This window comes from Rhagoletis zephyria, unplaced genomic scaffold (assembly GCF_001687245.7).
Source record: "Rhagoletis zephyria isolate East Lansing unplaced genomic scaffold, Rhagoletis_zephyria_1.1 Rzeph_scaffold_04523, whole genome shotgun sequence".
Classification (NCBI taxonomy): domain Eukaryota; kingdom Metazoa; phylum Arthropoda; class Insecta; order Diptera; family Tephritidae; genus Rhagoletis; species Rhagoletis zephyria.
The window spans coordinates 5754-16572 of NW_016161606.1; the positions used below are offsets into that span (position 1 = coordinate 5754).

At 33.0% G+C, this 10819-nt stretch overlaps 1 protein-coding gene and 1 long non-coding RNA gene across 2 annotated transcripts; one reads left to right on the forward strand and one right to left on the reverse strand.

The window, feature by feature from the left end:
• Positions 1–935: 935 nt before the first annotated feature.
• LOC108370856 (myb/SANT-like DNA-binding domain-containing protein 1) lies at positions 936–10247 on the forward strand. The gene is made up of 5 exons (XM_017626274.1): positions 936–1152; positions 1206–1336; positions 2696–2976; positions 8861–8865; positions 10241–10247. Exons 1-5 carry the CDS (start codon positions 965–967, stop codon positions 10245–10247), a joined length of 612 nt encoding a protein of 203 aa, XP_017481763.1. The 5' UTR covers positions 936–964.
• Positions 3851–5020, reverse strand: LOC108370857 (uncharacterized). Its single transcript, XR_001848682.1, has 3 exons — positions 4618–5020; positions 4437–4539; positions 3851–4371 (listed from the first exon to the last, which is right to left on the reverse strand). It is a non-coding gene; the product is annotated as an uncharacterized LOC108370857 (long non-coding RNA).
• Positions 10248–10819: the final 572 nt, after the last annotated feature.

Genomic DNA, 10819 nt, shown 5'->3' on the forward strand with positions numbered 1-10819 from the left:
CTGGAAAAACGATAATGAGATTGATCACTTCGATAGCTTTGGAAACTTACAGCCTCCTAAGCAAATAATAAAGTATTTAGGAAAAAACATTAAATATAACTATAATAAACAGCAAAGCTATAATTCATATAATTGCGGACATTTATGTTTAAAATTCTTATTATCAAAGTAAATAAGTAATTATAAAACTTTCTTTTATTTCAAATAAAATTTTATTTGTTCTCATCATCAACATCAACAGGGCTTTCCATTCATATACACATACATATTAAATACTTAGCAATTAACTATGTGAACATTATTAACACACTTTTCTAGGGGTGGAGCATATATATATATGTATATACCAGGGAACTGCAATTATTCGTGTTTTTAAGTAATTGGTTGAATAACACAAGAAATAGTGTTAGACTATGTTCAAACAGGCACCTAATTGGCAATTAAGAACCTTTTCACCAATTAAAGCCTTAATTGTTACCCAATTTGCCATACAAAATTTCAATTTATTAATTGCCAATTAATACTTAATTGACAATTAATTTGTGTCCGATTCTCTACGCAACCCTGTGAAGTATGTTTATGTTATGAGAGGAGACGGTGGCTGCGTTTCTTTATACATTCCGGATAACCCCATTTCACAGCCGGAATAAACAGAATGCGTTTGAAGTACACGTCAACGTATCATCGAGAACATTCTAAAGAATAAATAAACAAAAAAGTTTATTCCAAACGTTCAGAATGAATAAAGAAATGCAGCCGGTATGTTTGATGAGAAAACGAAACGTCATGAAAACGAAATATCAAGAAAACGAAATGACATTTCAATATTATTAAACAAAATTAACCAGAATGGCGGATAAAATTGATCGTGAGTAAATTTAAACAAATTTTCAATAACAATATAGTTAAAATAATCACCTTTTTATTTTTATTCATTGTAGAACCAAAACCGAAAAGAAAAAGAATGGGATGGAGTGAGGGGGCCGAGGTCGCTGTGCTTGAGCTGTGGGAGGAGCGCGTGGAGGAGCTCCGTGGGCTGAGGAAGAATGCTCAAGTTTACGCGGAGATGGCGGCTGACCTCTCCAAGCTTGGATACAATCACAGCTCAAGAGACGTGCAAGTGAAGCTGCAAAACTTTTCACAGGGATACAGGTAGGTTGATATAAGAATAAAATGCAATATAATTTTTGAATTCAAACTCCTAGGAAAGAAAAGGCAGAAATGGGTCCTTCTGGTGGGTCACCTTCAACATGGGTGCACTTTGAAAGGGTGCATTCAATAATCGGTGCATTCAAGGCGAGCCTGTACAAAGATTTGACACTTGAAAGCATTGATGGTACGTATGCATGTTTTGGCTTATTTGCAACACTTGCATATATGTACATAACAGGGGGTCAATTCCCGTTCTGCATTATCTATCGTGAAGTGAAGTGAAATGTTAAAAATGCACAGCGAAGTAAGTGCAGTGTGAAAGTGTTTTTTTTTATCACTTCACAATATCGCAGACCCGAACTGTCCTTCTGTACATATGTATTATGATGGAATTTTACAAGGTGTTGGACATGGACTGGCTCCTTTAACTAATGGCGTTTTCGTTTCTACCAAAAAATTTTACCTTCTCATTGCTGTTTCGCTCAAACAGCAAAAGGAGGGCAACGAGAAGGCAACATTTTTTGTAGAAAAGAAAACGTCATTAGTCAATGTTTCCTTTTCGAAAACAGTGCATTTTACCAGCTGTAAAATAGTACTAGGCTACCTCACTTCTAAACAAGTATGGATTTACAACTACTGTATAAATCTCTGATTAATTTCCAATCGTTTACAATCGCATATTAAATTTTTTTTTATTTCTGTTGTTTATACCCTTGTGAGGCAGATTTTACTGTTTATTTGCTTAAGCACCTTGCATAATTTCATCATGCGAGCATTATGCCGGCATACCAGAAACCACATATGTGGATGTTTCAAAGATTGCACAAAGTACTTAAAATTAAAAAAAATTTGCATACAAATTAATCAAACTTTTTAATCAGAATGTAGAAAATTGGGTATGCAGTTTTTTAGCCCATTAAATTTAGTCTAACAAGGCCAGGTTTAAAGTCGCTAAAATTGCCGTTGATTTTTGAGAACTTTTTTTGTCGAGGGTGTTGACCATTTTCTTTCATATAACGCAGGAACAAAATCTATTTTGTTTGTTGAGCATTTTCTCCCATATAAAGTATGCTCGATATTTACTTTTATATGGAGAAATATGCCTACCACCGTCAGCAAAAAAAAAATTATTAAAGATCAACGCGATTTTCTAACGATTTAAAATTTTCACTTTAAACTAGTAAAATTTAAAAAAATAAAACTGCATACCTAAAATTTTTCTAAAATTTTGTAATAAAAAGTTTAAGATTTTCGGGTGTAATTGTTAAAGTTTGTTGAATTTTTATAATTTTTGTAAGAAGTTCGAAATGTGGATTTATGTGGCGCTGGTTATGTACTGTGCTAGACTGTTATATACAAATTATAAACATTAAATAAACAAAAGAAAAATAACCAAAACTTATCAAAATGTCATTTAACTTAACCAGCTGACCACCAGTGTACGTACATATATACAATAAGCAAAAATTTGTTTCATTTTACAATTTAAACAACTTTTGGTTTTATTAAATTTTTAATGTCAACAATGTTTTCTTTTAAACAGACTCATCAAAAACATCGTCGTCTACTGCAGCACTACCATCACCTGTAACACCGCTACCTTCACCCTCGTCGTCACTTCCGTCGCCAGTGCCTTCAACATCTGGATCGGCTGGAAAAATAAAGAAAAACAATTTCCAGGAGAAACTTTTAGAAAAGTTTGATAACTTGTCATCGGACATTGCTGACCATTTGAAAAGAAGCGAGGACAATGAAAAAGAACTTATTGAAATAGAAAAAAGGAAAGCAGGGATACAGGAAAGAGTTGCGAAAGACAACAAAGAAGTAAAAAAGGCCTTAATATATTATTTGAACAAAAATTAAGGCATATTTGACCAACACTTCTAAAATAAAATTTTCCGTCAACTCCGAATATGAAGTCAAAATATAATCAAGTACCATACTTCGTCGCTTTAGAAAACGAATGGCGAATGCGCAAAAACATTAGTGCTATTCATGAAACGTCGCAAAGTTGTTGCAAATGTCGCATTTGTTATTTGCAATAACAACACAATTCAAATTAAAAACTCTTACTACTGTTATATGGCTCATGTCTCGAATCCTTGTTTAATCCATGTATAATCCTTACTAATTACTTTAGTAGTACTACAGTAAGTAGTAAGGATTAGACAAGGATTACAGATATGAGCCATTTAACAGTAGTAACAGTTTTTTAATTTTGANATATAAAAAATTTTCAAAATAACAAAAAAAAACTTTCGGTACAAATATCAACATGAAATAATTGAAAATTTTTCTATAATTAAAGAAACTATGCGTATTTGTATAGAAACTAATGTATAGCTCTTAAAGCACTAATCCGGTTGGAAAATGTTGTTGACATAGATGACGGTTAATTTAGTCAGTTTAACCTACGCAAAAAGAATTTGGTAATTGACCAACTGCATTAAAAAACATTGAGTGGACTTATCTTCACTTCTTTAAAAAAAAGTAAAGTTACTTTATCGCAACAAGTATGCTACTTGATAATATTTTGACTTCATATTCGGATTCGACGGAAAATTTTACTTTAGAAGTGNATTAAAGAAACTATGCGTATTTGTATAGAAACTAATGTATAGCTCTTAAAGCACTAATCCGGTTGNTAAACTTGTATAAATAAAAAGAAAAAAATAAAACTTTCAATTAATTTCTGAATGCAAATAAATAAATACACTTTTCAATAAAAAGTTATGGGGAAAGAATAACTTTTACTTACCAAAATAAGAACACAGCTGAGGCTTCGTTATCAGCAAGTACAACTTTTTGCGAAGGGTTTTCCCGATTTCGGTCAAATTCTTCCAAATTTTCTAACCATATTTGATTAATATGATCACTTTCTTCGTTTAAAAAGTTGTGTAAAACACAGCAAGCTCGAATAATCATCGGCGCGTTCCCTATTCGGTTATCTAAGCCTTTTCCAATGCGACGAAAACGGGCTTTTAAATGACCGAAAGCATTCTCTACCACTCTTCTGGCTGGTATGGCTTCATTAAAGTGGTGGAAAAACGAAATGCCGAATCCAAGATACCAACCGGCATTTGTACACCATGTATATTCTTTTTATTGGCCGCCAATACTTCGTCCTCAGTTAACACCTTTTTAAGTAGGGATGAATTATATATTTGGGAGTCATTGCAACGTCCCGGAGCACCAATATTTATATATAAAAAACGGCATCTGTGCATATAATATTTTGTTATTAAACAATGAGATAAACGGGAATAAAGAAATATATTTTGTACCTGTAATCCACAAGCGCAAGAAGTACAACAGAATGCCATCCCTTATAATTGTAATAGTCAGTTGCATCAGTCTTGTTTGGTTTTATTTCGATGTGACATCCATCTAAAAAACAGGACAAGAATTTGTAAATTAATGTCTACATTTTTTAATATTAACATAGGAAATCTTCCATTTGCCTACCAATTGCTCCCAGACATTGTGGAAAGCCAAGGCGATGAAAACCATTCACACATTCAGCGACTCTTTCTTACGTGGATGGCAATTTCTTTATATACTGTGGGGACAACGCTTGCCACACTTCTTCGCAGAATTCCATCAATATTGCACACACAGATGATTTGCCAACACCAAACAATTCAGATACTACTCGATACTCTCCAGCTGAACCAAGGGCAAATAAAGCGATTGCTACTCGCTTTTGCAATGAAATTGTCGTGCGCCAGCTTGTATCGGCTTTTTCTAAATTGCCGAGAAAGCCACAGAGTGTGTTAAAACTGGCACGTGTCATGCGAAAATGGGTTTTGAAAAAGTGGTCATCATTGCAACTGCAGTTGACCTCCCAAAAAAAGAAGATTGCCGATTACGTAAAAAGGAAACATTATTGATTGGAACAAAAATTGAAACTTATTTCAATNCTACTCGCTTTTGCCATGAAATTGTCGTGCGCCAGCTTGTATCGGCTTTTTCTAAATTGCCGAGAAAGCCACAGAGTGTGTTAAAACTGGCACGTGTCATGCGAAAATGGGTTTTGAAAAAGTGGTCATCATTGCAACTGCAGTTGACCTCCCAAAAAAAGAAGATTGCCGATTACGTAAAAAGGAAACATTATTGATTGGAACAAAAATTGAAACTTATTTCAATTTAATTTACCTGCTTCCACAGCGACCTTTGAGTTGCATTTTGTTCCAATGCTGCTAGGATCAGTAGCTGCTGCCTCCTTAAATGTTGAAGGACTAGCAAATTATTTTTCCTTCTTTTTCTCAACAATGGCAAGCTGCAATCAGAACTCGACAGTATTGAGCGAAACTTCACTATAATTATTATACGCTAGTAAAATTCGTCCTAAAGTTAAGTTTTACTCCATTTTCCGCGCCGAATTTTTCACAAATAAAATCAAAACACACAGCTGTCAAATACTAATTGCATAAGCTAAATTGTATGTATGTGAACACAAAACTCAATGCCCCAATTTAAAGCTTAATTGCCTCAGCTAATTGGCCTGTTTGAACATAGTCTTAGTGCATACATATGCACTAACACTATTTTCCGCTCGGCACACAAAGCGAGAGCATGTACAATGACTAAGTTCTCTGTTGATCAGTGTTGCCGCGCATAATTTTTAGTGGTAGCCAAATTCCCTTAAAAAAAGGGCTAAAATAGAGCTAAAAAAAGTCGTTGTGGCTAAAAATGGTAGCTAAAATTTTTTACTTACATATACATACATATATAAGTATACACGTAAACATTTTCAATAAGTAATGGTATATAAAAACAATGAACTTTGGAAAAAAGCTAATATTTTATCCAACCAAAAACATTTTTGTACCAGCTGCTTGCTGGTTCCATCAAGTGATTGTACCATCAGGCTCGAAGCATATAACTTACCAGCATGCTGGTACAATATCTATTTCTTTACAAATGAGATCGAGGAAAGATCGAAATGATTAGAGCCAAAATTTCATAATTTTTGTAGCATTTTGTTTAACATTGTTTTTCTTTGTAATTCACAACTGCAATATCGTGAACGTAATCTTCCACAAATACAGCTTTGACTCATATAGTGCAAGAAATTTCCGCCAAAATACTTTTTACTTAGAAAATTGAGCTAATTTCACCACTAACGACCCCAGCATGCTGGTATAATCACACCACAAGAACATACACGGTCACTTGACTTGATGGGTCATTAAACAAATTTACAAACAAATTTATTTTAAACTATAGTTAAATCGTTAACGGAAAAGTTAACAGCCCCAACACTTTTACAGTATGGCAGTAAGGGCAGTCAACTTATCTATTTTAAACTATAGTTAAATCGTTAATAGATAAGTTAACAGCCTTAACACTTTTACAGTATGTATGTATAAAAACGTAAGGAACATACCATACATATAGATACATATGTATATATATCAGTCTTTCTTAGTTTAAAAATTCATCTCTTACATAAATGCAAAAAAAAAAACAAATTAAGCATATACAACTTTTTCATGCCAAGTATGAATAGATTATAAAAAGGGCTAGGGGCAATTTTAAATTTATGTGGCCAAAAAAAGTATGTGGGAGCTAAATTTAGCCACCAAAGGGCTAAAACGGCAACACTGCTGTTGATATGCATTGGTGTAGTGCTCAATTCTCTCATTGAGCCATTAAACAAATTAGTTATACCGAAATGAGTAGGAGCACTAAGAAGCACCAATAGCTCAGTTGAGTGATTTTAGTGAATTTAGTAATTTTCGTCGTTTATAGCATGATAAAAACCATGATAAAAATATAGTAAGGTAGAACCGCTGAGAGGCACTTTTAAAATTCTTGACGTTTCCAAACAATTTAATTTTTAAATTTACTCACAAACTCACACACACAATTTCATTTTCAATCTCAAGCAACAACAATTTCGAACAATTTCAATTTTTTATTTTCACTTTTATATGATTTTAAAATGTTGGCAAACTTCAAAAAAAAATCACATTTTAAAATCATATAAAAGTGAAAATAAAAAATTGAAATTGTTCGAAATTGTTGTTGCTTGAGATTGAAAATGAAATTGTGTGTGTGAGTTTGTGAGTAAATTTAAAAATTAAATTGTTTGGAAACGTCAAGAATTTAAAAGTGACTCTCAGCGGTTCTACCTTACTATATTTTTATCATGGTTTATAGCAACAAAACATGTACAAGCGACGAGAAAGCGACAGCATGCGAACCCAATTTGCCACAGGGCGAAGACGACGTCGTTACGACGTCGCTCTGGTGAACTCGTTTGGGTGAACTGTAAACGACGTCGTTGCGATCTCGCTTTGGTGAAGCCGTTACGACGTCGCCCTGGTGAAGTCGTTTGGGTGAACTCTAACCGACGTCGTTACGACGTCGCTTTGGTGAAGCCGTTACGACGGCGCCCTGGTGAAGTCGTTTTGGTGAACTCGAAACGAATCCGTTTCTTCGAACATAAAAGTTTTTTGAGGAACCTTCGGTCTAGGTTGGACAAGTTGCACGCCCAAATTTTAATATATCTAAGCATAAATAAAAGTCATTCATTTGGATAGTAAACCGTTTTTATTATGACAATTTTTTATCATAACAGAATATGGAATCCACAATGTACACTTGTGCTCAGAAAATTAAGCCACCTACATCTTTTTTCAGTATTCATAATATTTTTCATATAAAATGTTTTTTTATAAAGGCACTCTATTGGCCTTAGTAATAAAAAATAAAATTTGTGGGAATAAGATTTTTTTTTAATTTGGTAGAAAACTGTACTTTTACTTTGCAGCGTGACGACGAACAACTGTTACCCAGGTTTGTTTGAGAAATAAAAGAGTCCTTTATAGATTTTGCGAAAAAAGTATTTTATTGTTAATTTTCCACAGATTTTACTTTAGTCGGATTAATTAGTGTTTAAATTGTAATACTTATTTACATTTGCCAGCAGTGTAAACTTTGAGAGAAAAGCTAATTTGGCACGCAAGTCTTTTTCAGGTGACAGAAGGGACTCAAAATGGAAAAAATTTGCGGCATCTCATCACAACAGCGGCAATTAGAAGTACGCTTTAATTGTTGATGCCCAGCTCTCAAAAATGATTTATATACTTTAAATATTATTTCAGAAGCGTTCCAGCAAAAATTCAACGAATCTGTGGAAATAATAGAGCGAATAACCAAAAGATATTTCCATTATGCTGGAGAAAGGATCTCAAAACGGAATGTTTCACAGTCGTCTGCATAAATATACTATCTGTCATATTGATAAGTTTTAACAATTTATTTTTTTGTTACTTCATTTTAGTTATCTTTATAAAAATTGGGTTTATTTTTTAACAAGGACCATATAGTTCAAAATTCAAAATTGCGCAATATACATATGCATGTATGTACATATAAAAAAAATTAACAAGCTTTAATAAAAATTGTAAGATTTTTATTCTGCATTAAAGAAACACATATGAAGCAGTTTTAAAGTCCATTGAAGTTTGGTATGTATAATAGAATACACGGTTGAAGTGCCTCAAAGCATGCATTTTCTGTCATAAAATTCATATGGACGAAAATCCGCAGTACCGCAAAAAAAATAACACCAAAAATCAATGTGAGTTTTGTGTTACTTCAAACCTGTGTTCTATTATATTAACATTTTATGGACTATAAAACTGCTTCTTATGTGTTTCTTAAATGCAGATTAAAAAGCTTTAATTTTTTATGAAAGCTTGTTGAAATTTTTTTATATATACATATATATGTTTGTATGTATACTACACATTGCCTTAATATTGAACTACATGGTCCTTGTGAAAAAATAAACCCAATTTTAATTAATTTTAAAGATAACTAAAATGAAGTAACAAAAAAATTAATTGTTAAAACTTATATTATATTAAAATATATTAAAACTTTTGTTTGTATTTTATGACTGAATGTTTACCTTATTTTTCTTTTTTATTAATATTTAAGTATTTATGTATATTTAAAAAACTTTGAAAAAAATTCAATGAATTAAATTAAGCTATTTTAAACTAAAATATTGTTTTTAATTTTCTTGCAACTTTGAGCGTCGTTTTGCAGTTCGCTGATATATCGTTCTTGCGGGCTGCAGGGGAGTCGTTTTTGCGACCCGCCGGTAAGTCATTTTTGCAGCCCGCCGGCGAAGTGTGCTTTTCATCCGACGGCGAGTTCGCCGGCGAGTCGTTTGCGACCGTCGCCGGCGAACAAATTGTTCACCAAAACGAGTCGGAAACGACGTCGTTCCGACGTCGTTTGGCAAATTCCCAGTAGAAATCTAAAGCATACAACATCGCTGTTGGTGGCATGGGCTTGCTGCTGTGTATACATGCAAGTATAAATGAACCTTCATTTCCTTTTAACACGCGTGGTTTCTCAGAGCGTATGCGTACTCTAATCATACACTTGTACTACTGATGTATGCATATGGCTGTATTAATGTTTCAAACATACAAAAATGCATTAATGGACCAGTAATAAAGCATTCTTGCAAGGCATGTATCCCTATATGTAAATGCTACATCTCTGATACACTTACATATGCAAATGCATATCTTGTAAAAGCCCGTTTGTGCTTAAAATAGTATCGCACAACACGTCCGTTTACTAACATTTTTGTACAAGACTGAAAATATTACAAAAATTCCACTTCAAATTGATCAAGAACAACGACAACGTACATTCGCTTGCAACTCGATGGAACTTGAATTTATTCGTGAAAAATCCTTAACTACGCATGAATTATTCACACGAATTCACTCATATAGCAAGCATTCTTCGTGAATGCATACAACCGATTTCTACTGGGTTGGGGAAGGCACACTAATACACTCACTTTTAGCTCACACTTGTTTATGGTGGCGCCCGCATGTCGCACAGTGTTGGGAAATGAAAATGTTCCTTCAGTACGAAATCTATACAAAAACTATACTTTTCGACTGTAAATTGCATCGACTTTTTAATTTGCTCATATATTTTCTTAGTGCATGCATACATAGATTCCCTTCAAGATCAATGATTTGATGGTATTCATGGGAAAGTTTATGTAGGTACATTTCACACTTTGAACATAAATGTTTATGCACAGATTTTAAGGTACACTTCTTAACAAACAATTTTTTTTATGTTATTATGCATGGATAAAGGAGACATCTTCTTTGAATTCAGTACTAAAGTTTGACATTTTATTTTTAGTATTTCAAGTGCTTATCAAAACTTTACGACACTCACATATTGACAAGATTGGCCATTTATCTTAAAATTATTTAATTTTAATTATTTGTTTATAAAAATGCAGTTTATACTTTAATAAAACCCCAAGGTTAAATTTTTGCGCAACATTAAAAAAATCAACAAACTTTCGTAAAAATTTCGGGCTTTTAACTCGATTTCCAAAAATACATGTCTTGAGAATGCCGTTTGTAGTCCAATCAATTTAAATGAAGTGCAAGTTTAAAATAGCTGCGACTTATCGTTGATTTTTAATATATATATTTTTTTTTTGATGAAGGTGTTGCTCATTTTCTTCGTTAAAAAAAAAAATCGCGTTTAGATAATATGACATTGACGGCAAATTCCAGCTGCTTTATACTTGCACATTATTATACTAAAATTGAAATAGAAATCTCGAAATTTTTACGAAAGTTTGTTAATTTTTTAATGTTGT